Below are 24,574 nucleotides of genomic sequence, written 5' to 3'. Positions count from 1 at the left end.
GTGGGGTTCCTGGGGGCTATCCCTGTATTTAGGCAATTTGGGCTTTTCTTGGGGGGGGAAACAGCTTCCCTGTGTTGCCAGCTGCTTCTTCTCTTAAGCCAGCCATCTTTGTGTATAAATTGTACACACCTGCCATCTGGGTAGGAGTTCGCCTTTTCATTGGCTAAAGTGTCCTTTTATTAGAATGCCTTTCTTCTTTTTAAAGCAGGGTCTCACTGTGTAATGCCTGATGGCCTGGAACTTACTTTGTACCTTTGTAGACCAGGCTGGTCCTGAACTCATGGAACTCTACCTGTCTCTGCCTCCCAAGTGCTGGGATTAAAGGCGTGTGCCATCATGCCTGGTTTAGTTTTTTTGTTTTGTTTTGTTTTTTGCTTTTTGTTTGTTTGTTTGTTTTTTAAGACAGGGCTTCTCTGTGTAGCCTTGACTGTCCTGGACTTGCTTTTGTAGACCAGGCTGGCCTCGAACTCACGTTGATCAGCCTGCCTCTGCCTGCTGAGTGCTGGGATTAAAGGCATAAGCCACCACGCCCGGCTTAAAAATCTTCTTGATGATGTATTTTTCTTTTATGTGTATCCATGTGCCAGGGGTTGTCATGGAGGCCTGATCTCCTCAGCTGTGCACTACCTGGGGCGCTAAAAACCAATTGTCCCTCTGCAAGAGCAGCAAGTACTCTTAACTGCTGAAGCCATCTCTCCGGCCCCTGACGTTTTGGGTTTTGTCTTTGCTTTGACTCTTTGACTCTTCCATAAGTGATCATGGTAGACATTACAAGCACGGGAACACCTGACTACCTCCAGAGACCATCAAACTCAAGAAACAAAGTCTCAGGGCAGGAGAGATGGCTCAGCGGTTAAGAGCATTGACCACTCTTGCCAACTGCAAGCACACATATGGTGGCTCAGGCAACCCAGGGGATCCTAAGCCCTCATCTGGTTTCCAAGGGCACCAGGCATCCTTGTGGTATACATACATTCGGGCAAAGCATTCATATAAATAAATAAATAAATAAATAGCACTTTAAAAAAGTCTCAAGAGGATTCCAGAGTCAAAGGAACTACATAAAGAGCTTTTCATACAAATAAATAAATAAATAAATAGCACTTTAAAAAAGTCTCAAGAGGATTCCAGAGTCAAAGGAACTACATAAAGAGCTTGGAGAAGTGAGTCCAGGACAGTCAAGGCTACACAGAGAAACCCTGTCTCAAAACAAACAAACAAACAAACAAAAAGGACTGGAGAGATGGCTCAGTGGTTAACAGCACTGGCTGCTCTTCCAGAAGTCCTGAGTTCAATTCCCAGCAACCACATGGTGGCTCACAACCATCTATAATGTGATCTGGTGCCCTCTTTTGGCGTGCAGGTGTACATGTAGGCAGAAAACTGTACACATAATAAGTACATAAATCTTAAAAAAAAAAAAAAAGCTTAGAGATACTATTTCAAATGCCAACTAGAGAAATCTGTGTTTAGGGCTAACAAGATGGCTTGCGGCTAAGCATTATGATCTGAGTTCAGTTCCTGGTACCCACACGGTGGGAGGGTGACTCTGGGGCCAGAGGGACAAGAGAAAGATGACAAGGAAACAGAGGGCTGTGTGGACACGTTGGCAGCAGAAAATGAGCACTTTTTAAAACTTTGAGGTGCACAGCCTATCTGTGGTGTTCTCACCGGAGTCTGCCACTGGGGCAGGCCTCAGTGGGAGCAGCCTTTCAGAGCTCAGAGCTGCCATGGCAAGACAGCTGCCCAGTGCCCACCAGTGGCTCTCTCAGACTTGCACTATGAGGATTCTCTGGTCTGTCTGGCCCACCCTCCTTGTCTATCTTAACAGACACACACACACACACACACACACACACACACACACACACACACACACACACACCCCACAGGCACAGTTCCCTTTCAGACCCCAGATTAGGCAAAAAACACACCCAAACACCTGTTTTCACAGAGAGATCCTTTGTTTTATTTTATTTTATTTGGGTTTGTTGTTTTTCAAGACAGGGTTTCTTTGTGTAGCCTGGGCTATCCTGGACTCTCTGTGTAAACCAGGCTGGCCTCGAACTCACAGAGATCTTCCTATCTCTGCTGGGATTACAAACTTGGGCCATTGTACCCAGTGAAAGATCCTTTATTAAGCAGAGAAGACACTTTAAAGTGGCTGCCTTCTGAGTCAGGCAGAAAAACAGCAGCAAATGACCTTGCAGGTGTAAACTTTTAAGAAGAGAGAAAAGGGAGGGGCTGTGTTACAATGGGCTAGGACAGGTGGTGATTTGGGTTTTGTTTGTTTATTTTGTTGTGCTGGCTGTTCTGTACTTGCTTTGTAGACTAGCCTGGCCTCGAACTCACAGAGACCCGCCTGTCTCTGCTTCCTGAGCACTGGGATTAAAGGCGTGCGCCACCAGGGCCGACACTCAGTGGTATGTTTTAACCGTGCATATGAGTTAGGTGAGCCAATGGGGCTTCTGAGTGCTGGACTTCAGTCCTTTGGTAGCTGGACCTTGGTAGCCAGCCTCGGGAGGAGGAATTGGCCACATAAGGAACTAGACCGTGGTGGCCAGCTTGAAGAATATAATCTAAGGGTCTGTAGCAAGGCAGAGGGCATCGGGGAGAAGGGCAAGGCCTGCCAGAGCCACGCTTGCCATGCTCGAGCGGGCCAGAGTCCCTTCACATCTATGACAGGACAGTAGTGTCCTGACAGGATGTCAGTGGAGAGTCATCAGCCAGAAAGTCACCAAAGAGGGCCCGGTGACATAGTAACCGAGGCCACAGAGGCCAAGGGTTGGCTTGGCATTATGAAGAGGGGTTTGGCATATAACTCGGGTGACGCAGTGCTTGTCTAGCACGCAGGGAGCCCCGGGTTATATGCCAGCGCCTGAGCCAGGTTCCTCCTCGTGCTCTTTAGTGTCTCAGCTCTTCCTTTTTCTGCTTGTTTTACAATCTATCCATCAAGTTCCAGGAAAAATAAAAATAAAAAACAAGCAAAAAAAAAAAAAAAAACAACCCGCCCAAATCTTAAGTTTTATGGATGGATTAAATGGATAATTTCTAGATTATACGTTCGGTTTCGTTGTTATTGTTGTTGCTTGTTTGTTTTTTGAAACAGGGTTTCATGTATCCCAGGCTGGCCTTGAATTCACTTTGTAGCCAAGGATGACTTAAACTTCTGATACTTCTTCCTACCCCTCCCTCCAAATCCTGGAATTAGAGGTATGTTCCACCGTGCCCAGCTTTATGAGATGCTGGACCTCTTAACGAGGCATGCCCAGGAGCCTCCAGCATCTCTCTTGGACTCAGCAGTTCACTTTACTTCTATCAGAGGTGACCCAGAGACTCTCTTTTCTCTTGGGGCCAGGGCCACTGAAACTCACATGCAGATAAAGTGGCCTCCTGCAGCTAGGCTGACACCCAGCCGCTTCCCTCTGTGGAGCCTTCCAGGCCAGCTAGTGTGACCACATTTGGAAATCATACATTTACCTCCTGGCTGGGCCTATGGTTGAGTTGCACCTGTATCTGATTTCACTTTGCCCAACTTTTATTTCTCCCTTTTCAGCCAAGCATGGTGGCCCATCCCTTTAACCCCAGTACTAGGGAGACAGAGGCAGGCGGAGTGCTGTGAGTTCGAGGCCAGCCTGGTCTACAGAGTAAATCCCAGGACATCCAGGGCTACACAGAGAAACCCTGTCTTGTAAAAACAAAAAAACAAATATCCAGGCCGTGGTGGCGCACGTCTTAAATCCCAGTACTGGGGAGGCAGAGGCAGGCAGATCTCTGTGAGTTCAAGGCCAGCCTGGTCTACAAAGTGAGTCCAGGACAGTCAAGGCTACACAGAGAAAAAAGAAAACACAATTATTCTATGTGCGTTGGTATGAAGGTGTCAGAGTGCCTGGACCTGGAGTGAGTTAGTTGTGAGCTGTCATGTGGGTGCTGAGGATTAAACCTGGGACCTGTGGAAGAGCAGACAGTGCTCTCAGCCATCTCTCCAGCCCCCAACTTTCCCCTTTTCAATGTACGTTTTTCTGTACCCCAGGGTCGGTGGTTAGATTCCCTACATTCTACCCAGACCTGCTAAAACTAGTCAAACCTTCAATTGTTCCTACAAGCCAGTTGCTTTCCAAGGCAGCACAGGTTTAGTGGGTTGAAACTTTAATGGAGATGCTTGTTTATTTTAAAAAGATGTATTTATTTATTATTATATATACAGTGATCTGCCTGCATGTACATCTACAGGCAGAGGAGGACATCAGATCACATTGTAGATGGTTGTGAGCCACCATGTGGTTGCTGGGAATTGAACTCATGACCTCTGGAAGAGCAGTCAGTGCCCTTAACCTCTGAGCTATCTCTCCAGCCCCTGTTTGTTTTTCAAGACAGGGTTTCTCTATGTTGCCTTGGCTGTCCTGGACTTGCTTTGTAGACCAGGCTGGCCTCGAACTCACAGAGATCCACCTGCCTCTGCCTCCCAAGTGCTGGGATTAGAGGCGTGTGCCACCACACAGGGCTGGAGATTTCTGATTGACAAGGACCCTGACTTTCCACTGAACCTGGCTGGCTTATTTTTTGTTAGATAGTGCAGGTACACTATCTCTTGATTTGGGTTGGTTTTTGTTGTTAGGGGGTTTGGGGGGTTGTTTTTGTTTTGTTTTTCTGTGTACCCCTGGCTGGCCTTGAGCTATATAGCCCAGGTTGGCCCTACACTTACAATAGTTCTTCTGCCTCTGCCTCCTGATAACATAGATTATAGGCATATATCACTATGGCCAGTATCACTGTGTCTTTTTTTTTTCTAAGTTTCATCTGTACTTTTAAGTATGGGGTGGTGATGTGTGTGTGTGTGTATATATATATATATATATATATATATATATATATATATATATATATATATATATATATGTAAATTTAAGTGCCTGAAGAGGCCAGAGGTATTTGATCTCCTGGAGCTGGAGTTGTGAATCACTGAATAACACGGGAGTTGAACTTCGGTCCTTGCCAGAACAGTGCATGCTCTTATGGCTGAGCCATCTCTCCAGGCCAGTTACACTGTCTTTTAAACCCAACTGAAAGTGCTCAGGGCCCACCTGGATCTTGCTCTTCCTACCCAGTTGTGAAGAACTTCATGGAAGATGTTTGAGGGGTCTTTACTCTTAGCACCCTAGTCCTGGGGGCCTTGAGTCCAACTGTGTCCATGTGAGGGTGACTGGGGTCACGTAAGTGTGGCAAATGGTGCCTTGACTACCACTTGACAGTCTCCTGAGAATGATGTCATTTTTACATACTGATTTGGTAACCAAACTACCTTAAATATCCAAACCCTCTTTTATTTATTTATTTTTCTTTTATTTATTTGGTTTTTTGAGACAGGGTTTCTCTGTGTAATAGCCCTGGATGTCTTGGATTCTATTTGTAGATGAGGCTGGCCTTGAGCTCACAGAACTCTGCCTGCCTCTGCCTCCCAAGTGCTGAGATTAAAGGTGTATGCCACCCGGCATTTATTTATATTTATTTATCTATCTATCCAAAACCTACAATACTCCTACCTCAACCTCCTGAGGATGCCCAGCTTCTGTATCCTTCTATTTTTGTATATTTTGGTTGTTGAGACAAGGGCTGGTTAAGCAGCCCAGCTGGCTGGAACTCGAACTATTCCCGAAACTTGCTGTGGTCCTCTTCCTTCCTCCTTCTAAGAGGTGGGATGACAAGGATGCACCATTGTGTCCAGAGAACCAGTGAATGAATAATTTATTTACTTACTTACTTGAGGCAAGGCCTTGATGTGTATGTGGCCCTAGCTGAACTCATGCTATGTAGCCCAGACTAGCCTTGAACCTGAGTCAGTGGTCCTGTCTCCGTCTCTAGTGCTATAGTCACAGGCATGAGGCGCTGTGCCCACCTGGTCTCCTGATTTTTAAGATATTGGGCTGGAGAGAAGGCTCCATGCTTAAGCACATATATTGCTTTTCCAGAGGACTCAAGTTCAATTCCCAGAATCCATATATGGTGACTTACCACCACCTATAACCCCAACTCCAAGGGCTTCCAAGACCCCTAGCCTGTGTGGGCCCCTGCATTCCTGTGCACAGACACATACATATAATTGAAAATAATAAAAATGTGCTATTAACTTTTAAATTAAGATTAAATACATTTCATAAATATTGATATATAAAACGTATACGTAAGAACACAAAAATCAGGACTTGCATGTAACTCAGCCGGTAGAGTGCTTGCCTGTCAGTACTATATAAAGCAGATGTAGCACTACATGCCTTCCATCCCACGACATAGGATGCAGGAGCTGGAGGATCAGGAGCTCAAGGTCATACTTAGCTACATAACAAGTTTAAGGCCAGCCTAGGTCATACAAGAGTCTATCTCAAAAGAAAGAAAGAAGGGGCTGGAGAGATGGCTCAGAGGTTAAGAGCACTGGTTGTTCTTCCAAAGGTCCTGAGTTCAATTCCCAGCAACCACATGGTGGCTCACAACCATCTGTAATGAGATTTGGTGCCCTCTTCTGGCAGACAGAACATTGTGTACATAATAAATAAATAAATCTTAAAAAAAAGAAAAAGAAAGAAAAGGGAGAGAAAAACTAAGGAAGAACGAAACAAAACATGAAATCAAACCCTTACTGGAGTGCCATATGATATGTTGACACATAGACATACCGGGTTACGCATATCTTTCTACTTAGGTCTTTTCACTTTTTTCGAGACAGGGTTTCTCTATATGTAGCCCTGGCTGGCCTGGAACTCTCTTTCTAGACCGGGCTAGTCTCAGAGATCCACCTGTTTCTGCCTCCCAAGTGGTGAGATTAAAGCCTTTCACTTCTCTTTTAAAAAATTTTTTTAAATTATATATATATATATAGTGTGTGTGTGTGTGTGTGTGTGCACGCGCACACAGGCACCCTTAAGGTGACCGGGAGCTTCAGCTGGAATTGTGAGTCACCCTGACATGGGTGCTGGGAACCAAACTCAGATCCACTCCTCTTCCTCCTCCTCCTCCTCCTCTTCTTTCTTCTGAGCTCAGTGTCAAACCCAAGGCCTTATGGGAGGCAGAGGCAGGCAGATCTCTGTGAGTTCAAGGCCAGCCTGGTCTACAAAGAGAGTTCCAGGACTGCCAAGGCTAATACAGAGAAACCCTGTCTCGAAAAACCAAACAAACAAAAACAAAAACAAAAACAAAAACAGAGCTTTCCACTAGCTCTTGGGAACGCATGCGAACTCTGAGACCAGGCCACCTGGATGTATGAAGAGCTCCCTGTGCCTCCATACTGGAAGCCACACTCCCTCCCTGCCCTCCACCCCCTGGTGGGTTTATGCTAACCCGATACATCTAGTGGATGGAACGGACAATGGCATAGATGTCTCTAGAAGCCTTGGGAAGCCTCTGGGCCTGCCTGAGTTGGGTTTCAGGGTGCTTCAACCTCAGGCTCAGCCCTCTGGACCTTTTGGGCATCTCCCTGCCCCCACACAGCCCGCCCCGCCCCGCCCCCGCCATTCTCCTCCCTTGGCATCCTCTTAGCAATACTTAACAATCTCCTTTCCTCAGCCTCTCTTGCCCTGGTACTTCCGGCCTGCCTGTGAGCCAGAGTGGTATGGGAGGTCCCCTGATGGCCACTCTCCCAACAGGCCTCCCTAAACCCCAGTAACCACAAGCTGGATGAGGACCTCTGCCAGACACTCACGCAGCGCTACGTGTGCATCATGAACAGGCTGCAGAGTCTGGGCTACAACGGACGCGTGCATCCAGCCCTCACAGAGCAGCTGGTAAATGCCTATGGCATCTTGCGTGAGCGGCCCGAGCTGGCGGCGTCTGAAGGCGGCACCTACACTGTGGACTTCTTGCAGCGGGTGCTGGTGGAAACCGTGCACCCCAGCATGCTCACTGATGCCCTCCTGTTGCTCTCCTGCCTCAACCAGCTGGCCCACGATGACGGCAAGCCTATGTTCATCTGGTAACCCCGATGCCCAGCAGGCCCAGGCTCACGCAGGCCATTATGCGTGGCCATTAAAGTTTCTCAAAAACACTAGTCACTGGGCCCATGCCACACCTTCCTGTTCCTGGGGGGGGGGAGGGAGGCTCCCCAGTTACCCTTCAGCCTTGCCAGCCCTGAAGGGGCCACATTCACATTACAGCCCCCTTGGAGAGACAGACTTCCTCTTAGATCAAGGTTCAGATGCTTTCTTTCTGAAAGGATGGAATGGGGGGGGGGGCCAAGTTCCCTCTCGCTTGATAATGAAAGCAGAAGTTCTGGGAGTTGGAGGGGATTAAAAAAAAAAAAAAAAAAAAACGAAACCAGAGACCAGGATGTGGGGCGCTTCGGCGCCTTGGGAACGTACAGGAGAGGAAGAGAGAGTCAGCAGGTGCCACCTCATCCAAACCTGGGCAAGGGAGGCGGGGAGGTGGGGAGACGGCGGCCCCTTGCAAAGGCGTCTAGGGTCAGGGAACATGGTGGGTCCCGTCTAAGTTCAGAGCTAGCCAGGCAAGGAAGACCATGGGTTGGAGAGCGGAGCACTGGGTGGAGGAAGGAGGAATTAGGGCTCCCAGGGAGTGTTGGAATCAATTTGTTGACTCATAGTGAAAGAGCCGTGGGGTGACTTGAGAGGGTAGACCCGAATGGGGTTGGTTCGTAAGAAAGGCAACGTGGGAAAGGCTACCTTCAGGGCAGTGACAAGAAGGAAAAGAATAAAAGAACCACCGACTTAGAAAACTAGTGCCTGACAGTCAAGGGACAGACGAAAGAGCCTAGGTGTCTGAGTTCAAACAAGAATCTGTCATGACCAATAAAAATTCCAGGAAGAGAAAGAGGCGTGGGGTATTTAAGTTCGAGCTGGGCAGTGGTGGCGCATGCCTTTAATCCCAGCACTCCAGAGGCAGAGGCAGGTGGGTCTCTGGGAGTTTGAGGGCCAGCCTTGTCTACAAAGCGAGTTCCCCCGGGCAGCCAGGGCTACACAGAGAAACCCTGTCTCAAAAACCAAAACAAAAAAACCAAACCAAAACAAACGGAAACCCTAAAGTCGTCTAGGCAAGCTGCCTCAACGCGTAGAGCTAACGGTCCCTCCCCCGACTTGAAGCCCCTCAGTCATAGCTTTTGCACGTCATTGGTGTTGAGTCTCTACACTCAGGAGCCCTGGACTGAAAGGCTGCTGTGTAGCTGTCCCCTGTGTAGACAGACTGGAAAAGTTTACTGGAGGGGTGGGGAAGGTTAGGCGTAAGGCGGAGCCCTAAAGTTTCTGGGTCCTAAGTGGACCCAGCAGGTCTAAGGAGGAGTTGGGGCGGGACTGTGAGGCCGGTTTTTTTTTTTTTCCCTCAACCGCCACAGGAGTTCTGAATGGGTGGGGCCAATATCCAGCACTCCTGCTCGGCTCGCAGGGCGCGGGGCACTAGCTGTAAGCACAGGTTGTGCCACCTGGTCTTAACTTCCTGCAGCCCGTGCGAATTCTACGGATTCAACTCTCACCCAGGAAACCAATGAGTCTCCCTGACGATTCGCGGCGGAGGAGCCCCGTGTGCCAGGAACCTTCACTCGACTGGCCCCCGACACCTGACACCCTGAGGCCTTCGCCCTTCCCGCACCCTGTGCTGCAAGCCCTCTACAGCTTATCCCTTATGCTGCTCTTCCCGGCGTACTGGTCTCTGGACCAGTTGCTGGGCTGCTGGGCACCAACCACGCAGCCTAGCCCCTTGGGCCGGCTCAAAATCCTAGCAGGATGCGGGGCGGCGTTGCTGTTCCTGCTGGTAGTTGGCCTACCCGTGTCGCTGTTCGGCCTTGTGCTCTGGCTGCCTCTACAGGTCTGGCGACGCCCCTTCTGCTATCAGCCCCCTTCGGCGTGTTGGGTGTGGCCACAGCCCTGGCAACCCCCTGCTGAGCGCGCCCGCTGCTTTGTCTTTCTCACTGCTAACCTGTGCCTCCTTCCTGATGGGCTGGCACGCTTCAGCAACCTGTCTCACAGCCAGCAACGCGCAGAGGCCGTTGGCGCCGCACTGCTAGGCAGCCTTCGAAAATCTCAGTATGGGGCTACGGGGTGCAGCCAGACACAGCTTGGGGTGCCCGGAGGTGTGCTGAAGGCCACGATACCTATGGATTTGGACTTCGTATGCCTTCAGGAAGTGTTTGACCTCCGCGCAGCGCGTCGTCTCGTGCACACCCTGGTGCCAAATCTGGGCCCGGTGCTATACGATGTGGGCACATTTGGCTTGGTGTCTGGGCCGTACATCAAGCTACTGAGCAGTGGGCTGCTTCTGGCCTCGCGCTACCCGCTGCTGCGTGCTACCTTCCGTTGCTTTCCGAACGCTCGTCAAGAGGACGCCATGGCCTCCAAAGGTCTATTATCAGCCCAGGTACTAACCCCGGCTGCAATGTGTCCTACCAGAGAGAGGGTAAGCAGTGGGTTTAACCAGTTAAAGAGAAGCGTGACTGTGGGTGATGTTGCAGGCGCAGCTAGGCATCCTGGATGGGCGCCGCATCGTGGGATATGTTCATTGCACACATCTGCAGGCACCCGTTGGTGAGCCCTACAGGAGGGGTTGCTGGGAACGTGGGCAGCCCCTCTTCTCTCCTTTTGAGGCCAGTAGGTAGGTCCCTAGCCTCACCAACACCTTCTTCGCCTATGTCCCAGGGTTTGTTCTTTGCCCCCAGACGTCCCAAGAAAGGCCTGGGTGGGTTTACAGACCAGAACCTAGATACAGTCTTGGATTCCCCACTGTGGGCTAAGCTAACCCCAACTCCCTTCCTAGAGGACGGGCATGTTCGAAGCAAACAGCTGACGCTGCTGCTGGACTGGGTGGAGGAGTTTGAGGCTGAGAGCAGACAGAGCGGTGAGGCTGTAGCATTCAGTGTCCTCCTGGGAGATCTAAACTTTGATAACTGCTCACAAGGTGAGAAGCTGGGGCGGGTGCGGCTGTGAGACCCAGCTCTGCCCGCTAAGAAACGGTTTTCCTCCACAGATCACAGAAAGGAGCAGGGCCATAAGCTCTTCAGAAGTTTTCAGGACCCCTGCCGGCTAGGCACCCGCCAGGAGCAACCCTGGGCCTTGGGTACAGCTTCTGTGGAGGCCGGGAGAGGAGCTGGTCTGTGGGATGCCCCTCAGCAAGGCTGCCTAACACAGATTCCCGCTCTCCCCGGGCTCCACAGGGACGATCTTGAACACTTCCAAGTTACACAACTCCGTTGGCAGCTCCCCAGAGATGCTTCGGGAGTAAGTGGAATCCTTTGAGTTCAGGCACTCCTGAGCAGTCAGTCCAGCTGGAAGGAAGTGCCCTACCCTCAGTGATGCTGTCCCTCTTCTAGGGCCCTGGAGCAGGAAGAAGGGCGCTGCATCTACCTGGCAGGACCCCTCAGCGGAAGTCACCCAGATAAATCCTGGAAGGGCCGGCGACTGGATTATATCACCTACCGCGGAATCCCTGGGAGTGGCTTGAGGCCAGTAAGTGCCTGAACTCGGGGGTAACGGGGTTTGCTCATGCTGAAAACAGCCTGCAACACAACCTGACCCCTGGCCCGCAGGAGGTGGAGCAGGTGACGTTCAGTACTGCTCTGGCGGGGCTCACTGACCACTTAGCTGTGGGCCTGAAGCTTCAAGTTGTATGCTCCTGACGCCGGCGCACAGACAGGGGACCACTAGGAGGAGCTGAGACCGATATAACCGTGCGACTCAAGGGATTTTTATTGTGGGGCACTCACACAGCTTCCTGGGCCCGGCGGTACTCATATACACTGCCGCGCTCTGGGAAAGCCGGAAATAGCGGGGGCGAGCCCGGTGGCGGCGAGCCCGGTGGCGGCGCTGGATCCTCGGGGTCTCCGTAGCCGCCCCCGCCGGGCGTGTGAAGGCAGAACGTGTCCTGTGAGGAAGAAGCAGGTCCAACACAGGTATGGCCTTGTCCCAGAAGGCATAATCACTCGGGATCACAGAGGCCACTAAGCTGCCATCCTATTTCCATTTCCGTTAGGGAGGCAAATAAAAAATTTTGTATCTCTGTTTACTACAAAGGCTGTGTCTCTTACCCCGGGGTACACAGTCACAGATGTCTTCCCGCCCAAATTCACCGTGCGACCATGCTTTCTGATTAAGAGGTTTAAGCCACGGGCACCAGGCTCTCCTCCTGTGGGAGGAGAAAGCAAGGAGCAAAAGGGGGTCAAGGGAGGTAGGGGCAGGGAGATGGGGTTCTGAGAGAGGCTGGGAAGGGCTGGGGAGTCACCCACCGTGGAGGCCGTAAGGCTGGAAGGCGCGGCGCTCGGTGAGCACCGACAGCAGCGCCTCTTCCCGAAAGACCAGCTCTCGGACCACGCCATCACCTCCCCGGAAGCGGCCTCGTCCCCCAGATCCTGGCCTCAGCTCAAAACGGCGGAGGATTACTGGATACCTGCGCAGGTGAAAGTGACACACAGATGAGTACAGGTTCGTCTCCCAGCTCAACTGCCTAGTCCCGGGAGTGCCAGCTCACCGGCTCTCCAGAATCTCTGGGTCTGTGATGCGCGTGTTGGTCATGTGACTGTGTACACCACTGCGCCCGTGCCAGCCAGGTCCCGCGCCCGCACCACCAGCCACCGTCTCATAGTAACCCATACGGGCATTGCCCAGGGTCACGTTGTTCATGCAGCCCTGACAGAAGCAGATAAGAGCATTCGGTTAGTGTGGGCATCCATCCCTACTGGCCTGTTTTCCCTCAGTCTTCAGACCTGTGTCCACTTTGCCCCACCACACCTGGGAGGCTGAACAGGCCCCAAAAGCCCCCAGAATGACGTCTACTACTCGCTGAGACGTGAGCACGTTGCCGCCGACCACCGCTGCCTCTGGGGAAGGGTCTAATATGGAGCCTTTAGGAATTATTACACGCACAGGAGCCAGGCAACCCTAGTGAATGAACAAGGTGATTTAATTAGGGCTGGGTACCACCCAGGGTTGAGATAAAAAAAAAAAATCCCACTACCCTAGGCTTTGTTCGTATTGGGATGCCTTGTCTTTAGGCAAACCTCAGGGGTGACCTCAGACTTGGGGGCTACTCGCCTACCTCACAGCACACCTCTACGAACCTGGTTAAGTGGGATGTCACGGCCCACCAGACAGCGCAAGCAATAGATGAGAGCGGACAGCGTGATGGCTCTCGGGGCGTTGAGATTGCCAAACACCTCCGACCCGGAACCGCTGAAGTCAAACACAGCGCTGCCCTGCCCACAGGGGAGGGGGGAAGGTATGGCTATCAGCAACAGGCCACATCCCAGTGCCCTCCCCACGTCCCTCACACGCTAACCTGACTTAGGTCGATCTGAACATGTAGGCGGATGGGAGAGCCATCGTCCATGTGATCCTCGGCAGACACCTCCAGGGGCAGGCCTCGGGCCCGCCTCGAGGCTCCGAAAGCCCGAAGCATATCTCGAACTGCTAGCTCAGCGTTTGCCTAGCAGAAATAAGGTTCAGCCCGGCCATGCCACCTGCAGGGTGGCCCAGCTCCCTTGGAGCACAACACTGCCTCTGTTCCCAGGCCTCTGTTCCCAGGCCCACCTGAATATGGCCCATGTAAGCTTGCACCACGTCCAAGCCATACTGCCCGATCAGTTCTCCCACCAGCTGGATGCCCTTCTGGTTGGCTGCCACCTGGGCACGAAGATCCGACAGGTTGTCATGCAGGTTCCTGGTTCCACTACAGCCAGAGATCTTGCCTGGTGCCCGGAGGGCCTCTGTCACAGCTGGACGGACAGGGTTACAACTGAGCCACCTTCCACGCCCTCAGGCACAGCTGCCTCCCTGTGCCTGCCTGTTCCACACCCACACCAGGAACACCGGGCACCGAGAGTTCCCTATTGATCTTTCATTGACATCTCACCCCCCACCCCCCTACCCCCCCACCCCACCCCCACTCCCGTTGCAAACTCCTGAACTCTGAAGGCTGCAGGCTCCATCCTGCTAAGCCCTTTCCTGCAGGCCAGCTTCTGGAGCACCCTTGGCAAGCAGCTGTGCCACAGACTTCACTGGAGCTGGAGGTGGCTTGGGAGAGGGCGGGGCTCAACTCTTAGGAAGCTCATCCAACCTGCCTTCTCCAGGCTCCCCTCTATATCCCCAATACAGGCCCCACATGCACCCTGCCCTGGCCCCTCCATGTCCCGACCACTCCCACTAGCCCCCCAGTACTTCAAGAATACAAGGTACTTCAGGGCTGAGAGATGCATGGCCCAGCAGTTAAAGAACATTCGATGCTTTCAAAAGGAGCCAGCACCGGTCTCCCAGCCTCCACACGAAGGGGCTCAGAACTGTCTGGAACCCCAGTCCCTGAGTGTCGCCTGCATGCATGTGGTGCACATACAGAAACACGCACTCAGGCAAGCACGCATAAAGACTATCAAGCACCTGTCTGTCCCGCCCCAGTCCTGCAGTCTGCTACATCCACACAAGGTTCTCTCATGCCTATAAGAAGCGCCTAGCCAGAGACTATACCATACCTGGAGAGAAACCCCCTCACTTTCCAGTCTCTGTCCCGGTCTTCTCTGAGGTCTGCTGGCCACTTGTACCCTCAGCCGTATGTTTACACTTGTGTCCCCATGATCCACCTCAGTTCCCAATTATCAAGGTTATCCTACGTATCTGTGACACCCAGAGTGGCCAGTGGGTTACCCACCCCCCTTCCGTGCTCTCATCACTTCGACGCCAGGCTGTGGTTTTGTTTGTTTGTTTGATTGTTTTTTGTTTGTTGTTTTTGTTGTTGTTGTTTTTTGAGTTCTCAGACCCCTGTGACTGCAGAGCAGAGCAAGGCTGTCTTTTCCAGTGCCTTCATCTCGCCTGCAGCTGCTCTATGCTGCTCGATGCAAAACCTCCATCCTGTCCTTACCCAGCCTGACCCCACAATCTCCGGATTGCACAAGCTTTAGTTCCCAAGCAGTTCTTTCCATCCTCTACCACCCGGATACCCACCATCTTTGAGGGTGACTGCAGCTGTGCAGTCTGACCACTCTGTCCACTCTCAGGGTCACTCTGTAGGAAGGTGTGCACCCTGACCAGCTTGCTCCACTGCCCAGCCACTGAGACTCAGACCCAGATAGCTGCCTGGGATTCTGCAGCCATCACCAACCTTGAAATGACCCTCTTCTATCTTCTCCCCTCCTGGGTGTCTTGGCCGACTCCCCACCCCAAAACCATCTTCTGGGAAACCATCTTTGGTCCAGATTTAACAACTGCCCTGAGAGGTCACTATTTGTCTCTCCCAAGGCACAAGGCAGGCCTGAGGTGATCCTATCAGGATATATCGGCTGGGTATCAGGATCCTACCCAGCCTGGTTCCTGGTAGCGACCACACACCCCTGCCTGCCAAAGCCTCACGGTGACCCTTCACCAGCTCACCCTCTTCCTGGAAGACTCCTCCTTGTACCAGTTTGAAGGACAGGAAAACGGCACCTTCCTCTTGCAGTGTGGTTGAGTGAGGAGGCATAGAGCCTGGTGTGATGCCTCCAATGTCCGCATGGTGTCCTCGGCTCGCCACGTAGAACACAGGCCGAGGCTGGCCTGGCCAAAACACCTAAGGTGTGGACAGCAGCTGTCAGTGGCACCAGAAGCCTCTGTCCCCCCCCCACACACACACACACTAATAGTAACCATGGCAGCCCTCCTCACCGGTGTGATGACGGTCAGGTCTGGAAGGTGGCTGCCCCCTGCACTGGGATGGTTACTGAGAAGCACGTCACCAGGATGGAGATCAGCTCCTAAGTGCTGAATCTGAAACCAGGAAGGCACAGACAGAGTGAGAAAGGAAGGGAGGTCATGGAGCCAGGGAGGGGGCAGAATGGAGGATGTCACTGTCACCACACCTGGAATTGTACAGTCTCCTGCATGGCGCCCAGGTGCACAGGAATATGGGGAGCATTGGAGACCAGGCCCCCATCTGGCCCAAAGAGGGCACAGGAGAAGTCGAGGCGTTCCTTGATGTTGGTGGAGATGGCTGTACGCTGTAGGATGCGGCCCATCTGCTCTGGGGGCACAGAGTGGCCAGGTGGCCCCATTATCCACATGCATGATGCCAAGAAAGAGGCCCAGGACCCACAATGTCAAGGCCTCTTGGGCTCAAATCCAAGACCTAGCAGCTTTTTTTTCTGTGTCCTGGGGAAGACCAGGGTGGCAACATGGATTCTTTTTAATTTTTATGGTTTTTCAAGACAGGGTTTCCCTGTGTAGCCTTGGCTGTCTTAGGCTCACTTTGTAGACCAGACTGGCCTTGAACTCACAGCGATCCGCCTGCCTCTGCCTCCTGAGTGCTGGGATTAAGCCAGCCAGCAGCATGGATTCTTAAGCAGTAAGACTACAGCCAGGCGTACAGTAGCTTAAGAAAAGAGCTCTTCCTTTCCAGCCTGCGTGGGGTCATGCATCATCTTTTCTCCCTGACTGGTGCAGCAAGAACCTGGTCCCCAAGACCACCCCTGGGCTCCTGAAAGCCTATGCCCAACCTTGAACAGAGGAGCTCACAGTGGATGCCTGTGTCCTATCCCTCAGATGGCTCTTGACGAGAAGAGCAACAGGCTTGCCCTGTCCAAGGCCTGCTCTTCCAGCACGGGGCACAAGTGCAGAGCCAAAGCCACACTGCCCACCTCATCACCAGGGAGGGTCCTGCCCTTCCTCATAGCACACACCTGCCAGCTTGCCACATGTAACAAGAGCCAATGCTCTTAGCTGCCCCCGCTTTTCTGTACTTTTGCCTAGTATGCAACCCTCCCCTGCCCATGTCCCACATCAGACCCGCCAGCCCGTACGCAGGCCCGCGGTGCCCACTCACCAGCAATGCTCATGAAGCGGTGGGAGAAAATGGACAGCTGGATGGGGTCAAGCTTGGTGCCCGCCACGCTAGGAGCCTCGGCTCCCACAGAAATGCGGATGTCCCCTGTCTCCGTCACCTCTGCTTGGCAACCTGGTTCTACGAGGATGGTGCTGGGGGGGGGGAGGGGCAGGGGACACAGAGGAGCTACAAGAAGGCTGGCCACCACCTCTCCCCAATCAGGGATGTCACTATTCCATGTCTGGGGATACCCCAGTGAATGAACCTCTGAAGCTCTGGGCCAGGGGATCTGCTATAAAGGGCCCTGAAATAACCCCTCCAAGGCTATACCAACCCAGGCTTACCTGTTGCTGTCGATGATAAGGCAGGGCCCCTGGAGCTGGTGCCCATAGCCTAGCTCTCCTAAAAGGTACACAGGGGTCTCCTGATAACCCCCCTCAAAGTAGCACTGGGTCACCTGCAGAGGATGTGGAATGAACTGGGCTCCTAGATCATTTTTCGGGGGGAGGGGGGGAAGGACCCTCAACATGGCTGAGCCTCTTCCCCATCAATTCTTGTCCCCAGGTCTTGAGGATGTAGGCTGACTAGCAGAGCGAGGCTTCCAACCTTGTCCACACGGGGAGGTCCAGTCTGGACTTTGAGGGTGTCCTCCAGGCGAAGTCCACTACGGCCAGTTCCCCTCACCCGCACGTCATCAACGACCACCGGCCGCTCAGGGATGATGAAGCCAAACTCTCTCATGTACCTGCACCCCACCCATCCAAGGGAGCAGTCAGAACAAAGCAACCGGACCCGCAGGCCACGTGATGGACTCACAGGAGGGCCACATGTACCTCTCAACAAACGCTGCCCCAAAGTCACCAGCACGGGGCGTGTGGGCTGTGGCCGGATGCTGATGGGCAGACACCATGAGAGCACAATCAGTGCCTTGGTAGCGAAGGTGCAGGAAGCTCTCGGTGCTGATCTGAGACCTGCAGGAAGCAGGTTGGCACACTCACCCAGTGCCTTCTGAAGGTACCTTTCCTGCTTCCTTAGGCCCCCTCAGACCATTGCCCCGAAGATCCAGAAACATCTGGGGAGTCATCCAGGGGCACACCACCACAGGGGTGGTAGAGATAAAACCAGCCCTGCATTCAGTGGTCCATGAGTCTACCTAGGGAAGCCCTGGGCCCGCAAGGCATCCACACACTGCTTCTCCAGGCTGCTCAGTCTCTGGTCCAGCTGCACAAAGCTTTCAGGTGTGTAAGTCAGGGAACAGGGCTCCTGTGCTTCGTGAACCACATCTGCCAAGGCCAGTCCGAGTGCTGACAGGAGCCCACTATGCCTGCAGAGACGGGTGGCACAGTGGTGTGGGGACATTCCTCAAAGCCAACACCCTCAGCCAAAGGGTACATGCTCATATGCAGACCCACCTGTGAATATGTACAGTGTCCATGCCCAGGGCACGGGCAATGGCGCAAGCATGTTGCCCACCAGCTCCTCCAAAGCAGGCCAGTACGTGGGCTGAGGGGTCATGGCCTCGTGCCTGATGGTTTGGGAAGGGTCAATAAATAGTCCTTTCTACCCTCGACAGCCCTCTACCCATCACAGGCAGGTGATGGTGGGCGAAGGGGGCATACCTGTGTGAGCGCACGGATAGGCCGGCACATGGCTTCATTGGCCACCCGCACAAACCCCATGGCTACCTCCTCCAGACTTAGTGGGGAAGCTGGATAGGGTCCATTGGTCAAGAAGCTGTTGACCTCAGAGGCCACAGCCTCTAGTGCCTCTCGGGAAGCCTCTGGGGACAGTGGCTGGTCTTCTCCTGGCCCGAAAATGCAGGGGAAGGAGGCAGGCAGTAGGCGACCGAGGACCAGATTGGCATCTGTCACTGTCACAGGACCCCCTGGGAAGAAGGTACAGCGTGTAAGCTGGAGGCCAGAGGAGCAAACCAGAAGTGGGCAGCAGGGACGGAGCCAAAGAAGTGCGATAGGCCTAGAGCACCATGGGAAGAAGAAGAGACCTGGCAGGGCACAGGCTAGCTCTTACCTTTGCGGTAGCAGGCAGGACCTGGGTGGGCACCTGCTGACTCTGGCCCAACCACAAAAAGGCCAGACCTTAGGGGGGCGGGGGGAATTAAAGGAGTAAAATTAGAGTCGGGAGGATGAAAAAGCTGAGAGGTCCCAACTGAAGAGATAGGAGCTGACCTGAAGAAGAGGCGGGAACCCCCACCAGCTGCCACTGTGTTGATGTCCAACTGGGGAGCCTGGAGGGTGACACCAGCTGTGCTAGCCTCAAAGACATGCTCAAATTCTCCAGCGTAACGGCTCACATCTGTGGATGTGCCTAATGTGTGGGGGGGGGCGGAGATAAAGTACTAGGGGGTCACCCCAATACCCACACCCTAAGCTTCATCAAACTAGGCAGCTAGCTGGCTCTTGCCTCTCGCACACATACACTTTAGGCTTCATACCTCCCATGTCAAAGCCAATGACAGGCTGACCACCTTCCAGCTGGTAGGTGGTAGCCGAGTAGCCAACCACACCGCCAGCAGGGCCAGAAAGCACAGCCCGGGAACCACTGAAGGCGTCCATGGGTGCCAGGCCACCGTCAGAGCGCATGAAGAGTACTTGCACATCCTGTGAATAGGGAAAGTGAGCAGTGATGTGCAGGGCGGGTGCAAGGCTAGGGCTCGGAGCAGGGTAGTCAACAGGCCTCACCTTTAGCTGGCCCTGGAAGCCTCGGCTGAAACCCTTCACATAGCGCTGGATGGTGGGAGTAAGGTAAGCATCCGCGCAGGCCGTGTGCCCCCGAGGGACGATGCGTACCATAGGCATGGCTTCCGAGGACAAGGACACATGTGTGAAGCCCAGCTCCCAGGCCAGCGCGCCCACCTGCTGCTCATGCTGGGCCCACCTACAACGAGAACCCAGGGGGTGTCTGCGCCTCCCGCTCAACACCTTTCCAGATTTCCTCTGGATCCGGCCGCCACCCGCAGCGAGCAGCCCTCACTCACGGACGTACGTGTACGAGTGCATGAGAACCACTGCCAGGCTGCGGATGCCCCGAGATAAGAGCGCCTCCAGCTTCCCACGCAGGGCTCCCAGATCCACGGGCTGCTGTATCTCCAGCAGGTCCCCCGTACGGCCTGAAAGAGCCCATAGGCCCCCCCGACTCAAAAGTTGCCAGGGTCTGCCTACCCCAAGCATCTCACCCCAGAGCTGTCAACACCATGCGCACCTTTGACAGGAGACCCCGCGCCTGGCTCTCCACGGTACAGCACCACCCGCTCTTCCACCTCCAGCACCTCCTCATACAGTACCTCTGGCATGGGCACGGCCTGAGGGCAGGGAGAGAGACTCAGAAGAGATCCAGGCCCGAGGGTTCTGTGGGGTTCTGCGTGGGTGGGCGGACAGTGCAGGCACGGGGACGTGTTCCCAAAAAGTGAGGAGACAGTCAAAATGGCCCAACAAGACCCACCCAGAAGGCTTCCCTCTGCACCTAAGCCCTTAAGTGGGGGTAGAACCAACCACCCTACCCGCAGGGGGCGGCTTTTCCCAAGAATCTCAAAGCCGTCACCCTGCACAGTGCTGGCTTGAACTGACTGAGCGCCATAGGTTTGCTTGGAAGCATGGGGCGCACAGGCGCTGCTAGCTCCTCATGCCTGTCATCCTAGTGGACTCAGCCGTCATTGCTTCACAGACCTCCCCACAAGGCCTTGGCTGAGAAAGGAGGAGTGCACAAGCGTCACCTAGCACCTAGCACCCAGCCGGCATGGGAGAACTCACCAGGTCAAAGAGGTCTGGGCGGGCTTGGGTGCCAATATGCAGCAAGTCTCGGAAACCCCGAGTCACAAGCAGCGCCACCCTCTCTCCGCGTCGTTCCAATAACGCGTTGGTGGCTACTGTGGTACCCATTCGGATGCTGGCAATTCGACTGGTGTCTAGCGGTCGGTCTCGAGGCAGCAGCACACCCCCCTCCTGGGGACCACATAGTCAGTGTGCGACCTCAGGCAGGCCGGGCTCTCCCTCTCCCTCTTCCACCCCACCCCCCTGTTTTGCCCTGGCCCACCTGCTCCAGGATGCGGCGGATGCCCTCCGTGGGCGCGTCTGCATAGTTGGCAGGGTCCTCTGAGAGCAGCTTCAGGACACGCACATGCCCTCCTGGGCACTGGGCAAAGACATCCGTGAAGGTGCCACCACGGTCGATGGCAAAATGGAAGCGCCCTTCTGGGCCGCCCATGGAGTTCAGTAGTGGCTCTTCAGCTGGTAGCCCTGGAAGAACTGGACAGAAGAACCTGTCACCGGTGGGTAGGGGAGTGGGGTGGGGTTATGCCTGAGGTGGGGTAAAGGTAAAAGGACTCTGGAACCCTTTCGCGCTGAGGGAGGCTGGGTTCCTTCAGCAGGAAAAGGCACCTGAGTTAGGGTGGGCAGGTGAGGAATAGCTCCACTTCCCGCTTTGCTAAAGTTTCCCGGCCCAGGCCTTATGGCCACTGGAACCCGTGGAACCCGGCAGAACGGGTACAACGGTGGGGAGAGGCTAAAGCCAGGAGACGGCAGACGGGAACAGCAGGGCCCTGAGACAGAAGTAGGAAAAGCCGGTAGCACAGAACCCCCCACCTGCTGAATCAGAGTTCTCCTGCTGCGCTTCCCGGTGGCCCTGCCCCCACCTCGGGGAGGGGCCTGTAGAAAGCCTCCCTACCACCACCTCCCAACACACTAGCCTGGCATGCTTGGCACTCAGGGTTACGTAAGTGCTGGCCGAGCCTGAGCGCCTGCCTGCCTCCTCCTTTGCCCAGAGCGATCCACCCCGACTGACGGTCAGAGTGGCCCTTGCCAGCTAGGGGCGGACCAAGCGCTTTTGGCTCAAGGGCACCTTGGTTCTCAGAACTATCATAGCTCTCTACACGCTCTGGGTAGCCGAGCGTGGGCGCCCTTGACACCCACCTTCAGGTCTCTATGTAACTGGATGCTCCCTAAAGTAACATTTCTTATGTACTCAGGCTGTTCCCCGGTGGTGTGGGAGGACCCGAGGCAGGAGCTGGGGTGGGTGGAAAGGACCCAGCAAGGAACAATGAAAGATAGAAGGATCTGGAAGGGCCTCCTGCCTCCAGGAAAATCCTCTTATTTAAGCGTGCAAAAGGCCTCTGCTCACATCCGGGTCAACCCCACAGTGCAGCAACGGTTCATTTACACGGAGATGTCTCTCCTGTAGTGAGACAAACACACAGCTGGCACTGGTGTTCCCCGTCACCCAGGTCAGCAGGATGACCCTGCCCTCTAGTCTTCCATTTGTTAGCCCACCTTAAGTGGGCCTGACTTGCAGGAGGAGAAAGTACACAAAGGAGGCCCCTGGACAACCAAAACTTAGACCAAAGAGGGGGCCAGGGTTTGTTTCTGGGTTTGCTGTTCCTTTGTGGGGTTTTAGTCCCAAAAAAGCAGATCCTTCATACTAGGCCAGCATCGCTATACTTTCTAAGACAGTCAAGGGAGCCTCAGTTGTGCTGGCTAGAAGGCAGGGCCTCTGCAGAGGGTGGGGCTCAGGTCAGGCCTGAGCCATTTAGCCACCAGAGTGGAAGAGGCAGGTGAAAATTATCTGCTGTGTGGGTTGCAATAATCCCCTTCAACATTATTGCAATGTTGAAGGGGGGGGGGCTGAGGAGCAGCTAGCTTCTGGGACCTTAGGAAATCAGTTAAATTGGGCGTGGTGGAGCACACCTATAATCCCAGCACTCAGGAGGCAGAGGCAGGTGGATCGCTGTGAGTTCGAGGCCAGCCTGGTCTACAAAGTGAACCCAGGATAGCCAAGGCTACACAGAGAAACCCTGTCTTGAAAAACCAAAATAAATAAATAAATAAATAAATTAAAAATTAAAAAAAAGAAAAAAGAAAGAATGAAAGAAAGAAATCAGTTGAACCCTCAGGCTTTATCCAGTGTGCTAGGTCAGATATCAGACAGGCTTGGGGCACATACCCAAGCCCCCCACCCCCAGACTAAGTGCCCTGCTGATTCTCAAAGCCTACTTGGGCCTAGAGGCCAGGCTGCAGGAGAGCTGGCTTTGTGTTAGAACTGCAGGCTCTGGGCTGCACTTCTTCACACACTGCCTTGTGCCCTCAGGCATTCAAAACTGCCCTCATGCCCCTTCCTCATTTGGTAGATGCCCAGTCTGCCAGAAGCCCTTTCACTTCAGCTTTCTAAATAAATCCAGAGTAAGGCCTATGGTGCAGGCCTGTAATCCCAGTATAGCTTAGTGAGATTTTTATTTCAAAAAATAAAAATAGAGAGGGGCTGGATGGTAGCTCAGTGGTAGATTACTTCCTTAGCATACAAGAGGCCCTGAGTTCGTTCTATTCCTAGTATGGAAAGTGTGTGTGTATGTGTGTGTGTGTGTGTGTGTGTGTGTGTGTGTGTGTGTGTGTGAGATAGAGAGAGAGAGAGAGAGAGAGAGAGAGAGAGAGAGAGAGAGAGAGAGAGAGAGCAAGCATACCCAGAGCCTGTAGTCTTCCCTCAACCTCCCTCTGCTTTGCAAGAACCTTCGGGTACCCTCTTCCCTCTGCATCAACCTCACAGTCAACTGGCTGCAACCCTAGGGCATGTGCGCTAAGCGTTCCTTAGCCTGGAAAGCTTCCCCCGGCCCCAGCCTTGAGACTCCTTTCCTCTCTCCTGTATGGGCTTCCAAGAGTTCATCCATCCTACCCCTTCCCTGGGCTTGCCCCGTCTCCCGCTACCTACCACCAGCACCCAACATGGTGCTCCAGGAGGCCAGGTTTTTTGCAGAATTCTTTTTTCCATTTGGGCGCACATTGGATAAGAGGGTGCTGAAGGATGCCTGCAGCTCACCTCGCTCAGCATCCTTGAATTTGATCGTCTTCCGCCTGCACAGCCGGGGATTGGTCGTCACTTCTGCCAGGAAGCTGGAGCCATAAAAGCCCAGGCTGCTCCTGCTCCTAAGGACTAGCTTTAGCTCTTGATTCTCCTGGATGAGCTGCACCAGCTGCCGGAGTTCTTCATTCTCCTGTGCCAGCCGATGGATCTCCTGCCGAAGTCCCTCATAGCTGCTGAGAAGGGACATGCCCAGGGGCAGGCCAGTGGTCGGTGAGCTGGCCAGAAAAGGGAGACCCTGCCATTGTGAGGTAAGCATCTGACCCCACCTCTGCATTCCAAGACTGCCAGGGCCCAGGCTTCCTGTCTGCAGCAGGTTTCATCTGATTTCTGACTCTGAAGCTTGGACCACAGGAGATACCCAGACACTGCCACAGGTTCTTGGATGATTATTTCTCCTCCTCCTCCTCCTCCTCCTCTTCTTTTTCTTCTTCTTCAGAGATACCCAGACACTGCCACAGGTCCTTGGATGATTATTTATCCTTCCTCCTCCTCCTCCTCTTTGGTTTTTTGAGACAGGGTTTCTCTGTGTAGCCTTGACTATCCTTAATTTGCTTCGTAGACCAGGCTGGCCTTGAACTCACAGCGATCCAGGCAGGCACTACCACAGCCGGCTTTACACTGGGCTTTTATAAAGGACTTTCTTCCATCCAGCTTGTCTTGTAAAATGATACGTCTGTGCAGTCACCTTTGGTTTTTTGCTGTTTGCTGTTTGTTTTGTTTTGTTTTGTTTTGTTTTGTTTTGTTTTTTTGAGACAGAGTCTCTCTGTGCAGCCTTGGCTGTCCTGGACTTACTTTATAGACCAGGTTGGCCTCGAACTCCCAACGATCCACCTGCCTCTGCCTCCTGAGTGCTGGGATTAAAGGTGTGCGCCACCACGCCCAGCATCATTTTATTTCTTAGAAGTACAAGTACATTCTTGTGGGCTAGTGAGATGGCTCAGCCGTA

At 53.5% G+C, this 24,574-nt stretch overlaps 3 protein-coding genes across 11 annotated transcripts in view; 2 read left to right on the top strand and 1 right to left on the bottom strand.

Annotated features, from left to right (window-relative positions):
* SPATC1 (spermatogenesis and centriole associated 1) overlaps window positions 1-8,038 on the top strand; it is a 28,211-nt gene extending 20,173 nt beyond the window's left edge. For 6 of the 7 annotated variants that reach the window (XM_084751589.1, XM_084751593.1, XM_084751588.1 and 3 more), the window contains one exon: window positions 7,638-8,038. In XM_084751589.1, coding sequence (XP_084607715.1) covers window positions 7,638-7,967 — 330 coding nt within the window. In that variant the 3' untranslated portion in view covers window positions 7,968-8,038. Of the gene's footprint in view, window positions 1-7,557 lie in introns of all 7 variants that reach the window. The other variant, XM_084751590.1, reaches the window with a different exon arrangement.
* Window positions 8,039-9,123: 1,085 nt separating this feature from the next.
* Window positions 9,124-11,656, top strand: LOC311580221 (sphingomyelin phosphodiesterase 5-like). 2 transcript variants are annotated; one of them, XM_084751594.1, is made up of 7 exons: window positions 9,129-10,350; window positions 10,445-10,517; window positions 10,747-10,887; window positions 10,957-11,046; window positions 11,144-11,207; window positions 11,300-11,435; window positions 11,516-11,656. In XM_084751594.1, the coding sequence occupies exons 1-7, from the start codon at window positions 9,481-9,483 to the stop codon at window positions 11,603-11,605; spliced, it is 1,464 nt and encodes a 487-aa protein (XP_084607720.1). In that variant the 5' UTR covers window positions 9,129-9,480; the 3' UTR covers window positions 11,606-11,656. The 2 variants fall into 2 exon arrangements, with proteins under 2 accessions (XP_084607721.1, XP_084607720.1); XM_084751595.1 differs by lacking the exon at window positions 10,957-11,046 and having other exon boundaries at window positions 9,124-10,350.
* Window positions 11,652-23,876, bottom strand: OPLAH (5-oxoprolinase, ATP-hydrolysing). Of its 2 annotated transcripts, none has more exons than XM_084751586.1 (27): window positions 23,584-23,876; window positions 20,815-21,026; window positions 20,532-20,723; window positions 19,984-20,083; window positions 19,768-19,891; window positions 19,464-19,659; window positions 19,217-19,382; window positions 18,951-19,089; window positions 18,793-18,860; window positions 18,384-18,649; window positions 18,177-18,289; window positions 17,918-18,088; window positions 17,598-17,735; window positions 17,371-17,509; window positions 17,109-17,221; window positions 16,765-16,916; window positions 15,806-15,966; window positions 15,612-15,713; window positions 15,342-15,516; window positions 13,512-13,696; window positions 13,261-13,407; window positions 13,043-13,177; window positions 12,714-12,863; window positions 12,454-12,611; window positions 12,212-12,372; window positions 12,014-12,111; window positions 11,652-11,850 (listed from the first exon to the last, which is right to left on the bottom strand). In XM_084751586.1, the coding sequence occupies exons 1-27, from the start codon at window positions 23,813-23,815 to the stop codon at window positions 11,689-11,691; spliced, it is 4,155 nt and encodes a 1,384-aa protein (XP_084607712.1). In that variant the 5' UTR covers window positions 23,816-23,876; the 3' UTR covers window positions 11,652-11,688. The 2 variants fall into 2 exon arrangements, with proteins under 2 accessions (XP_084607712.1, XP_084607711.1); XM_084751585.1 differs by lacking the exon at window positions 23,584-23,876 and adding an exon at window positions 23,476-23,497.
* Between the last annotated feature and the right edge of the window lie 698 nt (window positions 23,877-24,574).

Source organism: Acomys minous (genome assembly GCF_964271855.1).
Source record: "Acomys minous genome assembly, chromosome: 12".
NCBI lineage: Eukaryota > Metazoa > Chordata > Mammalia > Rodentia > Muridae > Acomys > Acomys minous.
This window is presented reverse-complemented; position numbering and strand designations above follow the sequence as displayed.